This window comes from Lynx rufus, unplaced genomic scaffold, assembly GCF_022079265.1.
Source record: "Lynx rufus isolate CCGP_SWC_20201006 ecotype Redwood Valley unplaced genomic scaffold, mLynRuf1.p SCAF_9, whole genome shotgun sequence".
Taxonomy (NCBI): Eukaryota; Metazoa; Chordata; class Mammalia; order Carnivora; family Felidae; genus Lynx; species Lynx rufus.
The window spans coordinates 46,981,980-47,008,556 of record NW_025814897.1 but is presented as its reverse complement, the minus strand read 5'-3'; the positions used below and the strand labels follow the sequence as shown (position 1 = coordinate 47,008,556).

Here is a 26,577-nt window from a genome sequence, read left to right as displayed (position 1 = left end):
ACAACATATCTGGCTCTTTCTACCACAGAAACTCTCCTACCTGTATTTCTACATCACTCAACATGGCAGAGCTAACAGAAAACCAAAGTCAAATGAGGAAACTTGGCAAATGATTATCTGGCTTCACTGTTTGACCACTAACTGGCAAATACCATAACAAAATCTGCCCAGGAGATAAATGAGGGGATAAGAGTACATTTCTGACCCTGGATCCAGGCTCTCATGGAAGAAGCAGGTCTAAGATTTATAGGAAATGATTTGGGAATGAGTTCAACGTACTGAATAATCACAAAATTGTTTTTCCATTTAACAAAAATAATCCCCACGCTTCAAAAATTTTGGTGGTAGCTTTTTTTTTTCTCCTGCAACAGCACTCTATTTAATATTTTTACCCCATAATCCCACCTGTTGGTATTCTAGCTAAGATCAAGTACTTAAAAACCTTTATCAGATTTGTGATTTGTAGATCCCAGCAACCTGCTGGCATTTAACAAATACACAACACTGATGGAAATAAAGGAAGGTCCAAATGAGGTAAAACACATAAATTGTCTCAAACTGGTTATTTTTTGGATGACTTTTTTACTGATGAGAAAAACTCTCTCAGCCAAAAGCTAATATGTGTATTAACTGCTTCAATTCCCTTCTTCTAAGAAGTTCTGAATTTGTTATTAATATAACACAGCACTAGTTAGAAAACATATGATAAACTAGTTTTTAAAAATCGAATTCAAGAATGCCAAACAGGGTGACTAATTAAGAGTGGAGGTTCCAGGGAGCGCCTCACTTCCGTCTCCCCAGGACAGAGGGATAAATAACTGAGTCAGAAGTTAGTGGCCTAAGTAGGTGGTGCCAGGGCGTAAGAAATTGTTGTCTTGAGGCAGAGGATGAGGAAAAATGCAGAAGAGGAAAGGGGAACCTTAAAGGATATAGGTGTGTGGTGATATTCTTTTCTCAAATGAGGACAGAGCTGCAAAAAGTATCAGGAGGGGCAAAGACGAACCTGCGTTGGTTTCTCGAGGTTTAGGAGCAAAAAAAGTAAAGCGACAAGCAAAAGAGGCAGGATCTTTCAGATCTTTCAGGATCTTTCAGAGCTGGACATTATCATACAAGCACTTAATCCAGGGGGTTGCAATTCTGTCTGGAGCCAAACCCGAAGGAACTTTTACCCAAAACAAGAGCAGAGAGAAGACAAGCCTTGGTCGCTGAAGGGCAGAGTGCGGCAGAAGCCCTCCACGCGCATACACTCCTTTCCCCATCCCGTGAGCTGCTAGGAAACCCAGAGCGGTCTGTGACTCAGTTTACAGCGGAAGAAACAGACACACAGACCCAAGTGACCCGCTCACGGTCACAGAGCAGAGCCGGCTGTCACGTCTCCACACAACTCACCACTTACCGGTTTGCCACTCCAGGGAGGCAAGGAGGGAGTTGTGTGTTTCATGGAATCAACAGGGGGAGTCGTGGCGGTCAAAATCACGCGGGGAGAAGGCTGGAGGACGCGATCTCGGCTGCGAAAGCGTCCGTGCGTGCCCTTCGCCTGGACTCCTCCCCGTGCGGCCACCAGGTGGCGCGCCCGGCCCGCGGGTCGCGGCGGCGCGTGGCGGAGTGGGCGGGGGGGGGGGGGGGGAAGCCCTCGCGAGCCCATCGCCTAGGAAACGGAGGGCTAGGCTACAGCAGGGGAGTGGGTGGGCCTGGTCCGCGGGCAGGACGCGAGTGCTACCTGCGGGCCCACTGCAGTGCATCCGCGCCTGGAAGCGGTCGAGGGAAGGTAGGGAGACTGGCTGGACTCCTCGCTCGACCCCTGACTCCTTCCAGTTTGGCACTTAAGACTTTACATCTCCGTCCCACCCCCACCAGGCCTGGGGCTTGCTCTACGCCCAAGCGGGCCTGGGGTCGCTCCCTCCTGGCGTCCTCCACCAAACCCTGCTCCTGGACCGTGGGAAACCGCCGGGAGGGGTTCTCATAGGCCCGCCCCTCTTCAGGACGGAGACAGTGAGGGAGATTTTTTGAACTGATCAAAATATTAACCTCTCTTCGCCTTGCAGTAGAACCCCCGGTGACTTGCTGATTTGCCCGCCCTTCGAGATCTGTTCCTGAGGGCAGGATCTGAATGTGATTCAGGTTTGTGACCTTAATGGTGCCCTCACAGCCTCTAGCACATAGGTGTTCAGTAAACTAATCCTTCCATTTGTGTGGAGCTTTATCGCTTGACAGTATTCCCAAAGCATTTGAGCCTCACTGATAACCCGGACAGGAGGTAGGAAAGATGGAAGAGAACTCAGGGTCAGAGGGGATTAGAGACTCAAGGTTATAAAACTCACTAGTGGAGGAGCCAGAACTAGACTCAAGTCTTGCTTTGCTTAGTGTTCTTCTCACCGAATTCCTGGTTTTGTGAATGCGTTTTGAGTGAGGACTCACACCTCCCTGCAACCTTCTCAGAGCCAGCATGGAGCCCTCCCACGAGGGTACTACCTGAGTGCTCTAAGTGTTGCTGATGGCCTTCCCCCCGCCCCCACTCTCCTCCACAGTCCATAGATTGGCTTTAGCTCCTTGCGGTGAATGCTGCAACATCCTTCTGAACAGGACATTAGGTTTCTTTCTTTTATTAATGTTAGATTTGTACAGTACTTTGTTCTTCACTCCCCTTCTTACTCCATGATTAATTCTCTGCTGGGCAAGAGAGAGTTGAGGAGATGGTTGGGTAGTGGGAGATGTCCCATTGAAGGAAAAAAAAAAAAATATATATATATATATATATATATATATATATATATATATATTCTGTTAAGGCAGAGAAGGAAAACAATAAACCTGGGTATTTATCACTGTGTGTGTGATAATTGCTTATGGATTTCCTTACTGCCACCCCAAGACCTGGCCCCAGTAGATCTCTTTGTATTCACCACTGCTCTCTGAAAATGGAAGCCCTTTGGTTCTCCTCCACCATCAGAGTTTGAAAATACTACATGTATTTCCATTATCCTCACACCATTCTTTTCATAATTATGTCTCTTTTATTTTGACATTTCTAAGCTTGAAGGACAGCAGGAGTTGGGGAAAAAATGTAGTAGTTCTGGTTGCTAGAGAAATTAGTATACTATAATGCTTCTCAAACTATTTGTTATTAGCAAATCTGGATCAGAAGATAGACCAATTCAGAAGCTAAGTGTAATTTGGGAACTGCAGTTCAGAAATGTCCCACTGACCAAAGGATTTGTATTGGTGAAAAAAATACATGGTAATGTAATGCACATCACCAATTAGGCATGTGAAAGTTGAAAGTGTTATTTATCCAGATATTTTTAAATATCTTGATTTGAATATTTGGTTGTTTAACATATCTCCAAACTGGCTGTGTTTTACATTTTAAAGCTGTTTTGGGCTTTATGTATACATAATCTATACAAAAAAAGGACTGAATTTGTTTTAAGCTAACTTTTAGGTGATATTCTCACTACTAAAAGGCTTTAAATGAATTCAGCGCTTTTTAACATACACTGAAGAGCATTTCTTTTTTTAAATGTTTATTTATTGATTTATTTTGAGAGAGACAGAGAGCACAAGTGGGAGAGAGGCAGAGAGAGAAGGAGAGAGAATCCCAAGCGATGTGGGGCTCAATCCCACAAACCATGAGATCATGACCCAAACTGAAATCCAGAGTCAAATGCTCAACCGGCTTAGCCAGCCAGGCACCCCTACACTGAAAAGCATTTCTAAAACATTTAAATATTGTATTAACAATATGTTCTAGCATAAGTGAGAATTTGAATATAAAAGTGATTTACTTTCTAAATTCAGGGTATATACAACATTACAAGAAAATAAATAGGGCCATAGATAAAGAAAGTGAGTATACATTATTTGCAGGTCATTCAAATTAGACATTTATTGAGCATCTACTTTGTGTCCAACAAGGTATGTTCCAACATATATTTTGAAAACATATTTTGAAAATATATATTCCAAATATATGTTCCAACATATATTTTTGAAAACCCAAAGATGGTTTGTTGAAGCGGTTAGTTGTTATGCAGTATTAAAGGAATTATATTTTGTTGAAAATGAGCGTATAACACCATGAATGCTTTCAAATATATATTGCAATTAACACTATAATGGGATACTACTACATTATTATTATTTATTAGACATACACATTTAGAGCTAGTTAATGGCAGAGCCAGTACTAGATAGACTTCGAGACTTCCCACACCCATAAAGAGATCTTTTCACTAAATCATGCCCTGAATCTCTGATGAAATCTTATTCAGAACTTTTACCGTTACTAATGCTGTTAAGTAGATATCTTCCATTTTAATCTACATAACAAACATCAGAATCCATTTCAAATGTCAAAAAAGCTATTAGGGCAGAGCTGCCATCCCTCTTAGCCTCCACAAAATTTAGAAAGAGTCATTAGGAGGCTTCTGGATATCTCCACAAAGTCATGAAAAAAGTCATTAGGAGCTTTCTCAGTATTGAGCCAGGATCCTGAGAATGCACTCTTTGGTTTTTGGGGGGGTAATTTTGCAGAGTCAAGTAAAGCATTATGGGGTAACAGTACATTTGAATAAGATGGCTATTCTATGTCCATTTTTTCTAAACAGACTTCTTCCTTTCCACTGAGAAGCATTTGGGGAATATGTTTTGAAAAATTTTCTGACAGAAAGTGATTATGGAGTAGGCTCTGAAAAGGCTGGAGACCTGAGTCTTTCAAACCTAGCCTCCTTGCCTGCCATCGCTCCATGGCATATGTTATGGAATGCCCAAAGAGCATTGGGAAAGGACAAACAGATAGTACAAAAGGTCATACTGTGAGCAAAGATCTCCAGAGCATTCATTGCCTGCACAATCTTGCTAGCCTTTTAAAGTTGTTCATTATTTTTCTTAAAGTCCTACTAGAGTATGCTTCTTTCTTCCTATCCGTCTGAGTAGAGATCTTGCCTCTTCCATATGTTATAATTAAGGACCAGGTAACGTGCCATGCACAGAGCAGGCACCAGATAGATGTTTGCAGTTACTGACACACAGATTAGGTGTCCATCTGTCAAGAATTATTCTTCATAAAACCTCCTGGAAGATAACCTACATTACTGTGTGAATATTTTTCTAGGGTCCTCACCCTTTGCTGAGATAGAAGTCCTCTAGGTGGACAGGAACTGTAAATCCTTGTAAATGTTTATGAAAATCCCCATTGTTTGTAGGACATTATCAAATGTAGAAGGACATTCTGAAGTAATGTCATTAGCTCATTGCAAAAATGCATCTATTAAGAGGCCAATCCTCTGCTTACTGATTTTCTGGAAAGTATGTAAAACAATGAATCTTAAAATAGTTTATGGATAAATAATTTGTGCTAATGGATCCACATTTTCACTCATAGTTTGTTAAAGTGCTTTGCCATGAGTTGCAGTTAGGTAACTAATAATACTTTAGTCAGAGAGCTGAAAACTTAAGAGCCAGGTAACTGAGGTAATGAGCAAGATGAGGTCATTTTTCCTCCAGCACCAGATGGGTATTATAGATGGAAACTCTAACACTTGATCTCCTCCATATGACTCAGAAGGAAAATTAGAGATCAATGTTAACATTTGTTTTAACTTTTAAATAAAATATTTATAGTAAAACAATCACTGTTAAGTAGTAAGTTATTGTTGCAAAATGATACACTTGTCAGCATGTTATCTCTTTGTGCAATAGTCAAGTTAAAATTTCTAATTCTAAAATAGAAAATAATATAAAAATTCAACTCTGCATCTAAAACAAAACAAAAGCAATTTTTTACTCAACTTACAAGTTTCTGTGAACTGTGACGGGAGAATGGCACATTTTATTGTGTAGTTTATGAAATTATTCTCAATACTTTCATATCTGAGAAGATACCACTTAATATATTACTCTGTGTTAATGTGTTAAATCTTTTTGTTGACAGCTGTGTGCTTTTCTGTTGGAAAGTATTATATAGTATGTTTGCATTCACATATACTTGAATCTGTTAGAATGTAGAGATGAGCACACTGGCTGGAAAAGAAAAGTCTCAGACACAAAGACTGAGCCTCACTGGAGGTCTAGGTGTGAAAACAGCATGTCTAGGAAGAAGTGTTTCATTTCAGAGACATTTTCCACTGTGGATCTCAGTGATCTATGTAGATTGCCGAGTCAGTGACCCAAGTCAATGATGAAGATTGACAATAGCAAACCGCATGGATTAGTTTTTCCACACATCATTATACTTGGCATTGGGTAGACATCCTCTGCTTTAGTTACCCGGAGTTTGAAAAAGCCTGATCTGGAGCTTTAACTAAAAGGGCATAATACTTAACTAAGCTCTTTCTGTATGTCACCCACTATGCTAGGTGCTTTAAATAATGGCTTATTTAATCCTCACAACAGCTTTTAGAGTATGATTTTTGCTCTTAACTTATAGATGATGAAACTGAAGCTCAGAAAGATTAAGTCACCTACCCAAGGTCACATAGATAATAGGTGGTGGATATAGGATTAAAACATGTCTGCCTGATTTATCCATCCAGTTTTTCCTTTGACAAGGACTTACTGTGCATCTACTTGTGCCAGGTGGGGAATACAGTAATGCACAAGAATTACATCATCCCCACTCTTATGGACTTCCCAGCCATCTAAATAAATAATTACAAAGGTTAAATTCTTTCTACCATACCCAACTACTACTACTTTGATTGAAGCTTAGGCACTTATTTTTTTTAATTAATGGAAATTAGAAGATAAAAATCTGTTAAGATTATAATCTGAAAAGAAGTACTTTAGTACCTATACAAAATCCATCAAGTATTCCTGTTCGCTATAAAAATCTGTGAACAGTGGACCTGATTTTTCACTCTTAAAATCTATTATTTTTGATAATTTTTAATTATTAGATAAAAAGCAATCGATAGCTGATGAGCAGTGACTGCTAAATATTACATTATTATTATTACTTTGTATTTGTAAACCTTTTAGCCATTTAAAAAAACATTTGAATATGTGCTTTTATTTGCTCTAACAACCCTAGCCATACCTAATTCTTTTGGATTCTAGTTTCTTTGGATTCTAGCTCACAGAAAATTGTGCTTTTTTGTTTTGTCTTAATTAAAAAAAATTAACAGACATTTCCTGAGCTGTTATTATATGCAGTAACACTGTGGAGAAATAAAATGACTGGAAAAGTATAGTCCTTGTTCTTAGAAAAGCTTGATAGGGACAAGAGATGTAGATGGATAACATAAGGGGGTGAGTGTCTTAGAAAGTTTGGGTAGGAAAGGGCACCTGGGTGGCTCCGTTGGTTGAGCAGCTGACTCTTGATTTCGATTCACATCACGATCTCACAGTTCAGTTCCTGGGATGAAGCCCCACTGCAGGCTCCACACTGACACCAGGGAGCCTGCTTGGGATTCTTTTTACCCCTCCCCTTCCCCTTCCCTCTCCCCCTCCCCCTCCCCCACTGCACATGTGAGCCTGTGCACTCAAATCTCTGGCAAAATAAACTTTAAAAAAGAAAAGAAAATGTTTTGGAATGGGGAAATGCTGTACCTGGTCCAAACACGGAACTTACTAGACTCAAGAATCCATTGATTCACTGATGTCCCAGCACTGTGGTGGATGATAGGTCTGATAGGTTTCCTAGCCTGAATGGAAAAACAGTTTTAAATTAAGTGCTGACAGTTCTTATCTTGAGTAAACACAAGTAGAGGGGCAAAGACAGAATTTATTTGCTTTTCCTACTTCTTTTCTAAACAGGCATACCTCTTACTAACGAAGCAACACAATGGACAACACAGTGAAAGCAAATAAAAAGGATATTCACAATGAGCCACCCAAAGAAGTCCAATTGCCTACCAGTGAAGCACTTCTAGACTATCAGTAAGCTTAGATTATGAAAGCCAAACATCCCCACATGTAAATGGAAATCATTGTTAACATTCATATAACTCCAAATGGACAGTAATGCACTCAAAAGTTGTCAAGAGAGCCAGACTAGAGGTAGATTGGAAGCATAATTGAACTCTTGTGCTATGTGCAGACTTTTTTTTAAGTTTTGAAACTTTGACTATAATATATCCCAAGTAGTAGCTGTGAAACCGCATTCATTAATGTGGTTTTGGATCTCTCTCTCCCTCCATTGTATTATTGGTCACTCTCCCACATACTGTGTACACTTTGTATATAACAGCTGGCTGGCTTACCTCTTAAAATACAACAGAGAATAGTTAGTGTCATCTCCAGTGGCTACAGATCAAATCCAAAAGATAGAATTATTTTTAATAACAATATTTCTTAATGTCTCACTCCCAGGAGCTGAAGATAAAACTAAAGGTAATACCTATTCTATATTTATGTTTTCATAGATAGTAAACTCCTGGAGAGATTTTGAACCTCAGCTTTTGACACAGGGTAGGTGTTTTAATGTGTAATTCTTAAGGAGTGAATGGATTCATTTCATTCTTTTACACACAAGAATGTACTTCATAACCCTCAACAAGGTAGGTTTAGAAGGAACATACCTCAACATAATAAAGGCCATATATGAAAGCCACACAGCTAACATCATAGTCAGTGGCAAAAAACTGAGAGCTTTTTCAGGAAGGTCAGGAACAAGGTCAGGAACAAGACAAGGATATACGCTCTTTCCACTTTTATTCAACATAGTCCTAGCCACAGCAGTCAGCTAAGAAAAACAAATAAAAGGTATCCACAATGGTAATGAAGGAAGAAGTAAAACTCTGTTTGCAGATGACTTGATACTATACATAGAAAACCCTAAAGACCCCACCAAAAAACTACTAGAACTGATTGATTTATTCAGTAAGGTCACAAGTTACAAAATAAGTATACAGAAGTTGATTGAATTTCTATACACTAATAATGAAGTTGCAGAAGAAAAACTTAGCAAAAAAATCCCATTACAACTGCACCAAAAAGAATAAAATAGCTAGGAATAAACTGAAGGAGGTAAAAGACCTATACTCTGAAAACTATAAAACACGGATGAAAGAAATTAAAGATGACGCTAACAAATGGAAAGATATTCCGTGCTCATGGATCAGAAGAACAGATATTGTTAAAATGTCCATACTACCTAAAGCAATCCACACATTTAATGCAATCCCTATCAAAATACCAACGGCATTTTTTACAGAACTAGAACAGATAATCCTTAAATTTGCATGGAACCACAAACAACCCTGAATAGCCAAAGAAATCTTGAAAAGGAAGAACAAAACTGGAGGTATCACAATCCCAGATTTCAAGATATACTACAAAGCTGTAGTAATCAAAATAGTATGGTACTGGCACAAAAATAGATACATAGATCAACAGAGTATACGTGTGTGTGTGTGTATGTGTGTGTGTGTGTATATATATATATATATATATATATAGTCTAGTAGTTTTTTGTATATATATATATATACACACACACAATATATATACAATGGAATATTATTCAGCATTATTATTCAACATATACAATGGAATATTATTCAGCCATAAAAAAGAATAAAATCTTGCCATTTGCAACAACATGGATGGATCTACAGAGTACAATGGATCTACAGAGTACAATGCTAAGTGAAATGTTAAAGAAAGACAAATACCATATGATTTCACTTATATGTGGAATTTAAGAAACAAAACAAATGAACAAAAAGAAAAAAAAGAGAGAGACAAGCCAAAAACACGCTCTTAACTATAGAAAACAAATTGATGGTTATCAGAAGGGGTTGGTAGGGGTATGGGTGAAATAGGTGATGGGGATTAAGAGTACACTTAACATGATGAGCACTGAGTAATGTACAGAATTGTTGAATTGATATATTGTACATGTGAAACTAATATAACATTGTATGTTAACTATACTGGAATTAAAATTTTTAAAAAAGCATGTACTTCATTCATGCATTTACTGAACAAGTACTTGAATATTTACCAAGTCCAAGGCAAGTGCTAAAGGACAGCAACAAAGAGACAACCTGGTTCCTGCCCTGATGAGACATGGGAGACAGACATTAGACAACTAATTCAAGCTTTTTTTTACAAAATTGCATAGCTGCAATTAAGACACCATGAAAGAAAAGTGTAGGGTCCTGTGTAACAGTTTAACTAAAGGTTTAAACTATGGTCAGAGGTGTCAGGAAAAGCTTGTTGAGGAAGTGACATTGGAGCTGATCTCTGGAAGAGGAATAGGTATTATGGAGAGATAAAGTAAAAGAGAGAAAAGCTTATGGAAAAAAATGCTGGAGTGAGGGAGAGGTTTCACAGCCCAGGAACTGAGAGAAGGCAGAGTGAGGGAGAAAGGGTAAGACTGAACTGATGATGTATGCAAGGGTCAGATAAACCGAGTCCAGTGGAATATTTGGGAGTCAGTATGAGAAACTATTTATTGGAGAGGAACAAGACTGAAAGTGGGGAGCCTGGAATTCTGGTGACTAGCCTGTGACACTGGGCTTCAAGAGATTTGTTTTTAACAACATTCAGATAAAATCTACCTCCTTCTTGAGAAACTCCAAATCTATCTGTCTGTTCTTTCTAGAGGGCAGTTGATTGAAAGGGTCAGAACACTGAGAAACCCAAGAAGGGACTTGTGACAAAGTTCCCTTTTATTTTTTACTTGAGATAACATTAAGTTATAACCAGAAAGTACCCACACTCATTTGTCAACATAACTGAAAACTTCCCTCATCTCATCTTCGGAGAGGTGGACAAAAAGGCTCTAGGAATACAACCTGCTCTCTAATTTGCTGCCATGGTTTACAATGATGGCATCCAAATACAACCGTTTCTCTTGTAGGTCAATCAGAGGCCAGTCTTTAACAGAGGTTTACAAAAAGACAAACATTTAAAAATTCTCATGATCTAGCACAAGATATAAACTGAACATCTCATGCTTTTGTTCTCTGCTTTGTTAAGACTAAATAAACAATCTCATGGACTGAAACAGTCGAGGCCTGCCTGTACCATACTCTGCTAGTGACACTTGACTCATTCCAGGTGTTCCCAGGTGACAGAACTTTTGTCACATAACAAATTGGCCAAAACACCCACCTCACCATCTGAGAAAGGATTGTCCAAGGGTCCCCTGGAAGTATGTTCCTTCTCTCTTACACAATCTCATTTTAGAACAAAGAGCTGGGAGCACATAGTAGGTAATCAATGACTTCCGAACAACTGAACATTTTTTTAAATCTATCCCAAGAAAATAAGGTCATGAACCTCTATGATTGTGAAGAGCTGAAACTGTCTATGCCAAATCTATAAAGTGACACCATTTCTAGGTAATGGTGGTTTTTATTTTTTCCTTTGTACTTGTTTTTCCCCCAGTTTTCTACAATGTGTGAATAGATCTAGAAATAGGTATAGATATTATTATAGGTTAAAAAATAGATAAAAGTATAAAATTTTTAAATCCAGATTTATCTATTTTCCTTCTGAGAATTTTCAATGAAATTGCATGGAGGGAGAAAGTTGACACATTAATAACACTTTAATAATACAGCGAGGTAAGGGGGAAGGTGACACCTTGTATTACTAACCATTTCATATCACTGTGCTTCAGAATAATGTATATCCTTTCCAAACGGCTTTAATATCTATTATCTCATTAGTTTATCGTCCAACTTGCTTCAGCATTTAGTGTGACATGTGGGCTACTATGGCATCTGAGAAAGTTATAAAAAGGAAAAAGTATATAGAGAAGAGTGAAGCTTGAACTCCCACAGTGGCTAAGAGTGTTGAGTTCTGAAGTTCAGTTTCATCTTCATGAGACCTAAGGAGGTTGAAGTAAATTCCAAGGAAAGACTCAGCTAACTTAGACCTATGACTACCATGTGAGCCACAATTGAGCCAATGAAGCCACCAAAATCTTTTGGGCATCTCAGAATCTCCCCCAGGCCTGCCGGTGCCATTTAGATCTTTCTGAACAGCTCACTGCAGAAGGAACAAAAGACAGAGCCCTAGGTCATTTGCCCCTAACTGCTCTGAGCAGAGGGGTGGTTGGCTGAAGTGTAAGGTTGCCAGATATAGCAAATAAAATTACCGGATGCGCAATTAAATTTGAATTTAAAATGAATATGAAATAATTTTTTTTAATGTAAGTTTGTGCCATGCAGCAGCTGGGGTTGGGGCAGGATGTAGTCTCTGGACCCATCTTTGTATACTCAGTCATCAGCAGGGAAGGCTCTCAGCTGAAGCCATTAGTAACTCTATTAACTAGACCAACCAAAGACTCTCTCAACCAATGGAGACTACATATTTGAGATTCATTTGCCTGCTTCACCCATACTGAGAGTTAGGTTGCTATATTTGTAATTGCAGAAATTGCCTAATGTGTGAACATTTGCATAGCCTTTTTCAAATAATTCTCATAATATTTTTTATTTTTCTCCTTAAAATGGGAGGTAGAGAAGGCACTCCTTCAAAATTTTTGCATACCTAAGCTTTAGGTGAGAAGTAAAAAGATGGTTTATACCTACCTATAGACTTATTTATTATTATTGTGTGGAAACCACCCTTCCATTTAGCCTGTTATTTCCCCCATAACAATGGGTAAATAATATGATTGTGTGTTTACTTCTTTATTGTCTAATAAAATGTAAGCTCCTTGAGGGCAAGAATCACAGAGGTCTTGTTCAACACTATCTCCATAATGCCATAAACAATACTGGGCACAAAGCAGCAGCTCATTAAATCTTGTTATTTGTGAATGCATGAAAGGGAACAATGGTCAATTTAAATTGTATAATTTTTGAACTGAAAAACTATAGAGCTCATCCCCTTCAATTCTTTTACCTACAGAAGAGTAAGGCAAGGCCTAACTAGGTGAAGAGTCCTTGGGCAGTTAGTGGAGAAGCAGGCCTGAAATCCAAGTTTCATAGTATCCAAACAGAGTACTTTTGCCACTAAAATGGATTGCTTGTTTTGTTTTTATGTTGCATTTTCTCATTATTGGGAAAGAAGGAGCCCTATTTTTCTCTCTACCAAATATGCAATATCACAAATATAAATGGTATTTTGGAGGAAGGGCTGAGGATATAAGATTCACTTCAACGAAATTTACTAAGCACTTACTCTATGCTAGAAACATTCACATACAATTTCTTATTTTAATCCTTATAGGATTAGGGCTAGGTATTGTTGTCACCACTGATAGCTTGGAAATTGATGCTCAGAGAAGTGACTTGCCTGAGATCATGTAGGTAAGAAGGGACAGGGACAAGATTGAAAACAAGAGTTGCTCAATCTTTAACAGTGTCTCTGTTCACTACACCACAGAGGTGCTATACATTTGTTTTGCTTTGTTTTGTTTTGTTTTGTTTTGTTTTGTTTTGTTTTGTTTTGTTTTGTTTTAATTGAGGCAAGGTATTTACATGAAGTTGTTTCCATTGTGTTACTTTGGTCTCAGATTTAAAGTTACAAGATGTACTGGGTAGTAGAGATATACTCAGCACTTCAAATATTTATCACATAGCCCACATCAAAGTCTTCCTGCACCTTTCTGTCTCTCCTTTGTATCTGACAGATGCTCAACAAATACTTGTTGGGTCTTAAAGAAATGTGTTTGTGTCAGGAAAGTTTTTATTATTTATAGAAGAGATGGCGTGCTAAGGAACTTGAACCAAAGATATGCCTAGTATATCTTTCTCTTTCAAGAAGATGTGCCTGCACTTATAAAGCCTTTGTTTTGTCATTTTTGTTTGAAATATTTAGATTTCTAGAAAGCATGTTTTCTGTATGCCCTTCTTTAGGTCCCCTTTAAGCTGAATTATTTATAGATAGTTAGAAAGTATAAAAATTATGAAGTACAAATGGGGATTGATTTAAGAAAAAAAAACTTGAAGTTATCTCTCCAATATATATTTTAGTGAGGAAAATATACTCAGAAACACACACACACACACACACACACACACACACACACAAATCACTTAAAAAGTTTTCTGATCCCTAAATGGGTTTTTATAATGTATCTAATACTTTATTTCAATTCAAATAATTTAGTTTAAAATTTTAAATTTGCCCCATTAATTTTCCAAGATAAATAATTGTAAAACATCTTATCTTTGTTTATTATCAGCTGTCAAATAAAGGAAAATGCAGTAGAACGGTTTATGGCTCAAATAAAGAGACTTAGAGAAAAGAACCAAAAGTATCATGAAAGAGTGAGTATAACATTTAAAGCTTATATCTAGTTATTAAACATTTACACAAATGCTTTAAAAATTGTGAATTATGATGACATGTACTCTAGGAAAGTATCTTCTTTAGTGCTTGGAATTGATTAATTTACAATCTAAGTTTTTTGTACATGTAAGGCAAAAGGGTACTGCTATTCCTATTATATTAATTACAGTGTCGAAGGAAGTCAGCTTGAGCTGTGTTATTTAGACATGATGACATTGAGTCTTGTGTTAAAAATTTTAAGGCTCTGAAACCACATTTATCATTTAATTTCTTATTTAGCCAAATGATAAAACATTGGGTCTCTGTTTTTAATTTCTATATCTTTTTGCTCTTAGATTTTCAGAGTGTGCATATGTAAATATTATTTGAAAAGTATAATCTCAGTTGTTAAAATGACTGATGTTTAAGATGAATGTTGTATTTATAAAATCAGATTGAAATGAATATCAAAGTCATGCTGTATATGACTAAGTGATAATTAGCACAATTTTTCCCTTAAGGGGATAAGGAAACGCTGAGACTATTCTCTACTAAAACATTTATAGGGACTCTAAAGCTTCCACAGTTAAATGTTTTATTTGGCTTTTGTCTAAAATGACTATATCTACAAGTTTTAATGGAGTCTGGGGTCAGAGACCTGAGATTGCATCCTGACTGTACAACTTAAGGCTGGTCGCATTTTGGCCAAAACTGATGTGAACCCCAGTTTCCCTCCTATAACATGGGATTCCTGTCTTCCAAATAGGGCTAATTTGGTCATTCATTCAGCAATATTTTGGGGACTAGACATGGTGGTGATATAACTGTGACCCTGACATTGTTGTGATTCTCAACGATCAGTTACTAAAGTCTGTTGATCAGAAACTCAGGTCTGTGGGTGAAAATGGAAAGGGGACGTTTGGTCTAGGTGCTTGGATGCAGGTTCCACATGATGAGCTCCACAGCACATTAGATGAGTAAACTGCCGTCAAGGACCAATGCACACCACCCAGTGGTCAGCACTGGGACTTCCATTTGGTTGTGGAAATGACAACAGATCAGGACTGAGGGATCACTTTCCCGTAGCCCCTCATTTGAAGCCAGAAACAAAATTCTTATTTTCATGACTATGGGATAGGCCTGTGTCTTCTTCTGGGGTCATGTGGACCCAGAAGTGACGAACATGGAGAGGCAGACTAGTTCCAGCTATGTATCTATTTCTTTCCATTTATGCCGCTACTGCCACAGTTGAGGCTGCCACCAACTCTTACCCATCCTTCTTCTATTCAGTACATTTTCCACAGTGCAACCCTTTGAATACTATAAACCTTTCAATGCTTAAAACCCTACAGTGGCTTTCTATGGTACAGAAAATTAAATCCATGCTCCTTACTAAAGTCTTTGAGGCCCTACAAGATCTGACCTCTGCTCACCTCTCCAACCTTGTCTCCAGTTGTTCTACCCTTTGCTCACCACTGCTTCTTTTAAATCTTGGAAAACCCAGTCTTGCTCGTTATTGTACCTTTCTTCAGGCTGTTTCATCCTCCAGAATGCTCTTCTCTTGGCCAGCTCCTTTTTGTTCCCCCAAACTCAGCTGGAATGCTCCATACAAATGTATCTCCATTATTAAATTGAAAGCTCTTTAGGGAGCAGCAATCAAATCTTACCTACCTTTGTTTCTCCGGAAGGGCCCAGCATGAGTCGGTGTTCGATAAATATTTGTTGAGTTGATTCACACTAACACCAGTGAAGGAAACATTTTTGAGGTCACAGATATTTACTTGCTAAATTAAATATGACTCATTAACAAGACCTACTTTTTCTCTTCCATTAGGTCAAACTCAGAAATCCTTCCTCCCTCCCCATCATGTCCTCCTTTGTGTGAATTTTGTTTGGACTGTCACTTCATTGATTACCTTTCTTTCTCTCTGTTTGTATGCTCCACTCATGTCATTAGACATTTCATAGTTCACTGTGTCCACTTCCTTACCTCCATTTCATCCTTTCACTTGTGCTATTCCACCACACCTGCTAGGACAGAAGTTACTAATGACCAATTAGTCGGGTCCAATGGCCTCTTTTTAGTCTTTAATTTATTTCTCGTGCCTTCATCATCAGCCCTGTCATCTTGAAACTCTCTCTTCCTTTGGCTGCCAGCACATCCTTTAATATTCCCCCATATTCTCCAACCATTTCTTGTTTTTCATTCATTGCTCTTTTCCCGGAACCATCCCTTAATTAGGTATTTTCCAGGGTTCTGATCTCCACTCTTTTCTTTAAATCTAAAGGCCTTACTAACACTATGGCTTCAAATGCCATCTGTCTGGTGATAATTCTCATATGTATATGTGGCAAATTTTCTTAATACTTATCCACTAAAAACAACTAAAATGAGCATATGTAAAAACTGGTGAAATCCAAATTAAATTCTCTAATTTACTTAATACCATTGTACAAATGTCAACTTCTCCATTTTCGGGTGCTGTGGTTATATAAGATGTCATCATTGGGGAAAGCAGGGTGTAGTAAGGCGAAGCTCTGTGTACTATTCTGGCAACTTCTTGTTCCTGCAAATCTTAAAAAGTTAAAAAGTCAGAGCCCATGAGATGGCCTTATAACAAAACAAAATCAGTTCTTTCTTTGTAGTTTATTTATTTAATCTCCTTTATTCTATTATTATGGTGTGATAATGGTTTGCTTTGTAGGATAAATGTCTTTTTTTAAACACGTTGGTGAATATAGCTAACTAAATTGTATTTCATATATCACTCAAAATAATTTTTCAGATATAGTGAATTTTGTAACATGTTATCAGACACATGTCCCATCCACTTGTAATTCACTATGGGATTTGGGAAGTTTAATACTGATGCTATTAAATTTATATATAATGCCAAATATGATTTAGTCATGTTTATGTAATTTTTGAATACAGCTTTAGGACATATGATACTATTTTAATTTATAAATGAAAATATCATATGTTTTAAAAGGATAGTCATTGTGTTAAAAATTTGATCTAAGAGGACTGGATTCACTTTGACAAGTATTGTGCTAAGTATGGAAAGTAAAAGGAAAATTTGTTGATTCATTACACACTATTCTTTTATGAATTATATGTAGTGGTTTTTAAATGATCACTGTCTTTGGGTATTTTTTGCCTATTTTTCAGCTGGATTTGATTTTGAGGCAATTATTGCCTTACTATAATTACCTAACATAAATAAAATCAGATAAAGATTTATTTAGTATTCGGACTATACTTGATAAAGGAATTTTCCATTTCTACAAAAATAAGTGGAAAAGTCCATATTTAGAAAAAGTATTAGGAGTGCAATAGTTTGGCAAGGGATATTTCCATTGCTATTATTCAAGTTTCTACAAATATTTCATTTTCAGATAACTCATGTCGAGCCAAAGTAATTCAATTTATTTATAAGAAAAGCAAAACATGAATCAATTTCATTTAAGAAAATGGAGTTATTTGAGAACTGATTAAAGAGCAATAAATTGTTTATCAGTTGCTAATATTGATTGATCTTCATTTTTTAAATTAAACTTTTTTGAAATAATTACAGATTAGCATGCAGTTATAAAAAAATAATACAGAGAGATCCTGTATACCCATACCTGGTTTCCTATAATATATTACAGAACTATAGTACAATATCACAAGTAGGATATTAACATTAACAATATTGACATTGATACAGTCAAGGCATAGGACATTTTCACTAACACAGGTGTCTCTCATATTATCCTAATATAGCTACTCACTCATTCCCAATTCTGCCCCTTCATTAGCTCCTGGCAACCATTAACCTGTTCTCCATATTTATAATTTTGTTATTTTAAGAATGTTATATAAATGGAATCATATAGTAAGTAATCTTTGGAGATTGGCTCTTTTCATTCAGCAGAATTCTCTGGAGATTCAGTTTGCTGCATGTATAATTAGTTGGTTCCTTTTATTCATTTTTATTTCATGATATAAATATATCACAATTTATTCAACCATTTACCTTTTGAAAGACATGTGAGTTGTTTCCAGTATTTGGCTATGATAAATACAGTTTTGTAAGCATTGTATTAATGTGAATGTAAGCTTTCATTTCTCTGAGATAAATGCCTAAGAGCCTAGTTGCTGAGTTGTATGATAGGCAAATGTTTAGTTTTATAAGAAATTGGCAGGGGCGCCTGGGTGGCACAGTCGGTTAAGCGTCCGACTTCAGCCAGGTCACGATCTCGCGGTCCGTGAGTTCAAGCCCCGCGTCAGGCTCTGGGCTGATGGCTCGGAGCCTGGAGCCTGTTTCCGATTCTGTGTCTCCCTCTCCCTCTGCCCCTCCCCCGTTCATGTTCTGTCTCTGTCCCAAAAATAAATAAACGTTGAAAAAAAATTAAAAAAAAAATTGGCATCCTTTTTAGCAGAGTAGCTGTACCATTTTACAAAGGAGTCAACTTTCAAGAGGAAGAGAGAAAAGAGGGATAAGGGGGGGGAATAGGAGAGCAGAGAAGGAGAGAGTTTGAGAGAGGAGGGGGAGAGCAGATTTATAAAAAGTTTTTAAAGCTAAGATCTGACAGCATGTAAGGCTCTGGTCCAGATGTGGCATCCTGCCTTGGCTGTTTGGTCATAAGAAAAAATTAAAATCCTCTTTATGCTTAGGCTAGTTGCAGTTAAATTATTACCTTTGCAACCAAAGCGTCCTTTTTCTGAGTCTGTTGTCCCCATGAAACCGGAACTCTGACCATGGACACCTCGCCTTACATCTTTTAACCTCAAAATGGAGACCAAAAAACATGTTTCCATCAGTTTCAGTGAAAGTATTTCCAGGGAAGGACTCTGAGCATATGCTTGCTTGAGACAACATGCTCAACCTGGACAAATCCAGTGGCCAGGAGAAGGTGCCACTGTATTTTGTGTATAGTGTTCACTGATGTACTCCTAGTGTCTAGAAGACCTCCTGGCACATGGTAGATGCTCCATAAATACTGACTAAGTGAATGACAATCGCTGGAGAAGAATGGTATTAGTGGGAGATTGAAGAAATTGGCCTCCAAGGTCTAACTTTAATGTTCACTGATCCTATAATAGAGTGATAGACTAGGAAATTAATAACACAATTTTTTAAAATGTAACTTTCTATCCAATAGTTACTATGTTGATGGGTTTAATTTTATTTTGAGTCTTCCATATTCCATAAGCTTTTAGAGATATTGTATAAACTTACTTCATTAAATGTTTTTTTCTCATTTTGCAAGCCTCAGTGTGACTCTGTTTTGAGGCAAATCAATGTAAATACTTGAGCAGATGCTGTTACCTACTGTTGATTGTCATGACAGAACAGACGCTTGAAGGATGAACAGACTTGGCACATACGGAACCTACTGAAGGAGCTGAGTGAAGAGAAGTTGGAGGAATTACCAGTTGTAACAAGAGAAGATGTTGAAGAAGCAATGAAGGAAAAATGGAAGTTTGAAAGAGACCAGGAAAAAAACTTAAAAGGTGACTTAGGAACTTGGAAAATTATAAAGCTGCATCAAATTATTTCTTGAATGTGTTAATGCTTTTGTCTCCTAATATGTTCAAAATGCCACGAACATGTTTCAGATGAGATCATTAACACCACAAGCACACACACGTGTGGATAAATGGACAGGAGAGGGAAATAACAAGTGGGCAGAGCTACTGAAGCCAAGTGAGGAGGAGGAGGAAGGGCACTGATCAAAAACAAAGACAGAAGAAAACCACCTGGGTCTTGACACTAGATAACATCCTGTTAGCTACCACCCTGAAGTCCTCACAGTGGGGATTTGTTCTTTCTTGGGGAAATTCTCTTGTTTGGCAGTTTCTTTGACTTCAACTTGAGTTCAGACTGGGGAACAAGGTGAATATTACCATAAAGCTTCCCCCCACACCAGTATTGCTAAAGGAGCAAACACTCCCATTTAGGTGAAGAGAGGGATTAGAGTTGACCAGGGGGAAGGTTGGCGGACATGGATAGAAATGATGCTAGGTGTAGAAGATGAAAGACCCAGGATTTCCCAGGAGGCCCAGGACCCTCTTGTCATGGGCTTAGGAAATACCGTGGTCCTGTGGGGAAGTCATACATAGCTTTGACACATGCATTAAAAAGAGATTTTCAGGGCGTCTGCGTGGCTCAGTGGGTGGAGCAATTGACTCTTGATTTCAGCTCAGGTTGTGATCTCACAGTCATGAGACTGAACCCTGAGTCAGGCTCCACACCAAGCATGGCACCTGCTTAGAATTCTCTCCTCTGCTCCTCCCCAACTTGTGCACTCACACTCTCTCAAAAAAAAAAAAAATGTTTTTCATTCCTTTATCCTCAACTTGCTGCTAAGATTTCCAGAACCACTTTTGCCAGGACCTCTATAAGTATCATCTTAGCTAGGAAGCTGGAAAACTTGGGAAAAGACATTGAGTGTTCTCAGGAAGCAGTACTAGAAGCTGGGAGGCAAAACAAGGACTTGCTTCCCTGAATGTGTCCCAAGTATTTCAGAGAGCCCACTTACCCAAGCACTTGACAAAGAGCAAGCACACCATCTGTAATTATTTTTGGTTTTGAATGAAATAGTTAACAACACAAAAAAACGGCCATCAGAAAACTTCATTTTTAGGGGTCTCCACAACTGTTCTCATAAGTCTGTTCTGACCCATCTTCTTATGGGCAATGATGATGTCATGAGGTGGTAGATACTGTATTTCTCAGGGCTCCTTTCCAGGAGAGTTCTGCTTATGCTTGGAAGGAGTACTTTAATAAGTCCCTTGAGGTGGGAGTGAGACCACAAAGGATACTCAGATGTGCTCATGAAACTGCCTTCGCAGGGAAATGAGCCCAGCTAGCAGAGGTGTGCCTGTTTATGGTTTGGGCTGAGTGATGGAACGTGTGTGTCATATGAGACTGGCGCCGAGCTGGGTGACCAGGCACAGAGGAGGAGTGCTGGGCATGGGAGGTGATCCAAGAAAGAAAAGAGCCCACAGGTGCCAAAGGAGAGAGAGGAAAGTGAGAGGGCAGGTGGCTCTGAAAAGGCTTCTGATGCAGTTCTGTCAGGTACCAGGTAGTCGCTTACAGGCAAGCCAGTTTGGGGTGGCAGAATCTCAGACCCAGCCAGACCTACAGAGTTAGAATCTGCATTGTGACAGACCCTAGAGGATCCCTATGCATAGGAAGGTTTGAGAAGGACTGAGGTAACCCCTTTTTTTTTTCCAACTTAGGACTCTTTAGTTTCAAGGATAAAAATTTAACCCAAACTATAGCCTAAGCTTAAGGAGGATGTTAATTTTTTCATAAAATCAAACAGAAAAGGCAGATTGCTACTGACCTGGACCCACCAGAGCCTCACATGCTGTTAGAGTTCAGTTTGTTTTTTTTTTTTTAATCTATCTCCTCTGCTTCTCCCTCTTTCTTCCCCCATTGTCCTCCTCCTCTACCTCTTATCCTTCTCCTCTCGCTGTCTTCCCCCTGAAAGATGGCTCCTTTAACTGAGGCTATTGTCCCCAGGAGGCTGGAACTCTGACAATAGACACTCCTCACCTTACATCCTTTTAACCTCAAAATGGAGACAAAAGAGACATGTTTTCCACCAGTTTCAGTAGAAGGACTCTGAGCATGTGCCTTGCTTGAGACACATGCTCACCCCTGGACAAATCCTTATGTCCAAGAGAAGGGACCACTGTAATTGGCCTACTGATTTGACAAGGGGTAGGAGAAGGGAAGGGAGATAGGTTCTGGGAATGTATAACAATAGCCGCTACATCCACCTCTTTTCCAGAATCTTCAGTGACATTAACCAGCCTTCCCCTCAAAGGCTGAATGTGGCCAAGGGCTGAGATAGCAGCAATCTTTTTTTTTTTTTTCAATATATGAAGTTTATTGTCAAATTGGTTTCCATACAACACCCAGTGCTCATCCCAAAAGGTGCCCTCCTCAATACCCATCACCCACTCTCCCCTCCCTCCCACCCCCCATCAACCCTCAGATTGTTCTCAGTTTTTAAGAGTCTCTTATGCTTTGGCTCTCTTCCACTCTAACCTCTTTTTTTTTCCTTCCCCTCCCCCATGGGTTTCTGTTAAGTTTCTCAGGATCCACATAAGAGTGAACACATATGGTATCTGTCTTTCTCTGTATGGCTTATTTCACTTAGCATAACACTCTCCAGTTCCATCCATGTTGCTACAAAAGGCCATATTTCATTCTTTCTCATTGCCATGTAGTACTCCATTGTGTATATAAACCACAATTTCTTTATCCATTCATCAGTTGATGGACATTTAGGCTCTTTCCATAATTTGGCTATTGTTGAGAGTGCTGGAGATAGCAGCAATCTAACCAAATAAGAGGACAGATCATTGGATAGGTTATAACAGTATTAATTGTTTAATGGCAACAAGTGCCATTTATTAAGGGATTTAAAAATATCTTATTTACATATTTGGAAAAAGACATGTCTGGAGTCCTTCTGGCCCTCTGTACTGAAGAACATCCCTCTGGCCTGAATGGAGTGTCTCAGTCATTCCATAAACATTTATTGAGCACCAACTAATTGCCAGACTCTGTGCCAAGTGCTGGATTTACACACATGAATAAGATGTGGTCTTGCCTTCAGGGAGCTCTCAAACCAGATGGTGTGTGGCATTGAGACAAATAGCCATTCACTTCACCGTACCTTTTTCTTTTCATGCTTCCATTTCCAAAATATTTAGAAGCATGAGACCCCGCCTAAAGATTGAGTAACACATCACGTTTAGCAAGTGCATCAGGGTGAACTAAAAGTTTATACAGTTGAGATAGCTCAATTGCACATACTGTCCTAGTGAATTTATCTTTCACTCTGAAGGCCTTAGTAAGTGGGGGCAGGAGAAGACATGGTATCATTTGGTATGATATGGTATCATTTCACACAAGGGAAGCCCAAACAATGAACTTTAGATAATGGAATCAGCCAACTTACTTACAAAAATGGTTGCCAAGGACAGCACAAGGATACAAGTTGAGGTCACTTTGCCCAGAGGCATAATGGTCAGAAAAATCACAATTTATTAATAAAAAGTACATGCAACATAATCTTGTACAAAAAAGGACTCTTATCAAGCTATCATGGGAATAATTTAAGCTTATGGGTTCCTAGGCATATAGGTTGTCTATTATAGCTGTCAGTCACGGCCTAAAACCACACATCTACTTTATAATTGGAAGTTTAATTTTACTTAGATTATGAATTATGAGGGATAAACAACAGTTCGAATAGTTTAGATTTCCTTTAATTGGAGTTAAAAGCTTGTATTTATGAATTAACAGCATTGTAGTATCAGACCTTAACTTCATAAAATCTGATTGCAACATATAATGGTTGCAAGAACAAAAGAAATGACATGGTATCTTTATTTTCTTTCAACAGATATGCACATGCAAATAAATAATGCTGAGAAACTATTTCTTGAGAAACTCAGTGAGAAGGAATACTGGGAAGAGTACAAGAACGCAGGGAGTGAACAACATGCTAAACTCATTATCTCCTTACAAAATGACATCAATACAGTTAAAGAGAATACAGAGAAAATGTCAGGTCAGTTGAGACAAAGCTAGTTTAAATTCAGTAGAAAATCTTCGGAGAGCAGCCCTGTGGTAGAAGGAAAAAAACGCACACTCCCTGAATCATTCTTTAATCTCTGCTATCAGCACAAGTAGCTATGAACCTAAGGCTGAAGGTGGAAAGAGAAGGTGGAGAAACTCTCCCAGGACTACCAGTGAAACTGAGAAGGATGGAGGGGTGGGTGCCGGGGCAGTGGAGAATCCCTGAGACCAGATGTCTTAGAGAAAGAAGCTTCGTTCAGTGGATGGTGTCTGTATGCTCCCACACGTAGGTCTGGGGCAATTCTATCAGGGTGGAGGCAGGGGGGTCCTGTGACAGGTTACATTAGAAAAGAAATTTACCTGAGACAAGCTTAAAACAGCTTAACCAAGCTATAAAACCAGAATCATTGTAGAGAAATGCCCAAGTAAATGCTAGGTTATGGTCAGAAAGAACTGAAGAACAATCATGAGATGGGAAATGGGAAGAACAAAAATGAGAAGGTATGGAGAAGGATGGCATCAGGCGAGATGAAACTTACCAGGACTAAATCTGGGAACCATGAGGCTACATGTCTGTCCCTGTGGCTAGCATAGTGGCTTAAAAAAACAAAAAAAAATCAGAGGCCCAGAGACAGAAAAATCATGAGATAGAATAAACGGAGTAATCTGATGACCCAAAAGACCATTGTGGCTGGATGACAATTCTGAACCCAGCTTGTGATGGTGCCCTATGTTGGGGAGGTGTTCCTGTGGCATAATTTCCATCCCCACGTCTGGGGCCCTCTTGGGATGTTCCACATCTAGACCAATTTTTCTGTATAGTTCTCAGCTCAGGGCTTCTGCACCACAATGGTAGTGTAAATTTGGCCCAAATCAGACTGGACTTGGAGTTCTAATCTTTCAAAAGGTTCTCCTCCTCAGAAGAAAAGTAGAACATAAAAGGGACACCTTCCTACCCCTGTACATCCCCCAGTCACTCAGATAATCTCTGTAGATAAAACCACAATTACCAATTTCTCATATAGCCTCCATCAGAAATATTTTATATCAAAATATACAAAGCATGCTACAAATACAATATATGAACATTCTTATAGATCAGTACATATTAGGATGTCTTCATTCTTCCAGTGGCTACTTTGTTTTGTTCTGTTACAATTTTTTTTTTTTTTTACCAGTCCCCTACTCACAAGCATTTAGGCTATTTCCTGTATTTTACTATTACAAATAATGCTGCAAAGAATATTCTTATATTTATATAATTTCATTTTTGGGTATCTCTAGGGAGGAATGGCTGGCCCAAAGAGCCCATTTATTGATTTTTTTATTTTGATAGGGATGGCTCTCTGTAGATCTTGTACCAAGTTTATTTCCCCCATATGGATGAAGATGCCTATGTTCCCACATCTTCAACAGCAGGAATGTTAGCTAACTTTTTTTGTTCTTTGTCAGTCTTAAAAGTAGAAAATGGTATCTTCTTGTGGTTTTAATTTCCACTTCTCTTATTATAAGTGATAGTGAGTATCTTTCATAAGGTCAGGATATGTATTAAATTTCCTTTTCTGTGAATCATCTGTTTGTATCCCTTGCCCATTTTTCTACTGTGTGATGGAGCTCTTTACCTTTTAAGGAAATTAGCTCTTTAACTGTGATATAAATACAAATATCTTCCTTATTTGTCACTAGTTTTCTGTTTGTGGGGTATATTATGAAGACATTTTGTAGTTTTGGAGTGCCCACATTCGGTTTTTATTTTAAGATATCTGAGATTATAAATAGTCTAATATTTCTTCTATTAGCCATATTTATGGCTTCATTTTAATATTTAAATCTTTGGGTTTTTTGTGTGTGTCTATGAGGTGGGAAACCAACTTTATGTTTTGCCAGATGTTTTTCCAGTTGTCCTAACATCACTTCTCAGATAACTCATTTTAACCTTACTGATTTGAAATGCTGATTTTATCATACTTTAATTTCCCATGTGTATTTGGGTCTCTCTTTATGTTTCTATTCTGTTCCATTGATCTATGTATTTGTGTACCGGTATCATACTTTTAAAATAGTTATTGTTCTGACATGTTTAAAATTTTTTAAGTTTTTTCCCCAACATTTCTTTATTTTATATTTTTAAATTAGGAAGAGTTATCTTCTCAGATGAACTTATTATGTTGATCAGAAATTTGGATGATTTCTTTCGGTTGAAAATTGTCATGCTGTTGAATCCAACTTTGGGATGATGGTAATGACATTTATACATTGAATAACTTCCTGGTTGAACCTTGGTCTGTAGCCAACTTTAGGTGTCATGGGAAGTAGTTGTTGTGGGCTTGTTTTACTTGTCATTGAATTTAGGCATTTCTCCCAACCACGCAGTTAGCAGCAGCAACTCTGCCTGGGGGCTATTAAAATATTGGGGCCATTAACTGGACAATGAATATGAGCAGAACACTTGCATCTATTTTTCCAGAGCCTTACTATTATAGTGCCCTTTTTCTCCCCCACTGCCTCTCTTCTTCCACGATTTTTCTGGAATTTTTCTCCCACAACCATGATCATGGACTTTGTGTTAGTTAGACTTGGTTTACTAGCAAGGAACAGGTATTTTAGGGACGGGGCAGGGGGAGTTACTGAAGGAGGATATTAAAATAAAATTCTTTAGTCTCAGTTAAACTGGAGTGGCAATATAACAGACACCACATCAGAGTAAACTGAGATACCACCATGCAAATGAGGCAGAAAACTGGTTTCATACCTTCAACCACTGAATTCCAGTCTATAAAAGGAGTTGGATAGGTCAAACAAAGATTGT

At 38.2% G+C, this 26,577-nt stretch overlaps 1 protein-coding gene across 1 annotated transcript in view; it reads left to right on the top strand.

The window, feature by feature from the left end:
• The first annotated feature begins 7,783 nt into the window (after nucleotides 1–7,783).
• Nucleotides 7,784–26,577, top strand: part of CCDC83 (coiled-coil domain containing 83) — a 40,819-nt gene continuing 22,025 nt past the window's right edge. Inside the window, exons 1-4 of the mRNA XM_047071228.1 lie at nucleotides 7,784–7,878; nucleotides 14,090–14,174; nucleotides 19,516–19,678; nucleotides 23,593–23,760. Coding sequence (XP_046927184.1) covers nucleotides 7,784–7,878; nucleotides 14,090–14,174; nucleotides 19,516–19,678; nucleotides 23,593–23,760 — 511 coding nt within the window. The remainder of the gene's footprint in view (nucleotides 7,879–14,089; nucleotides 14,175–19,515; nucleotides 19,679–23,592; nucleotides 23,761–26,577) is intronic.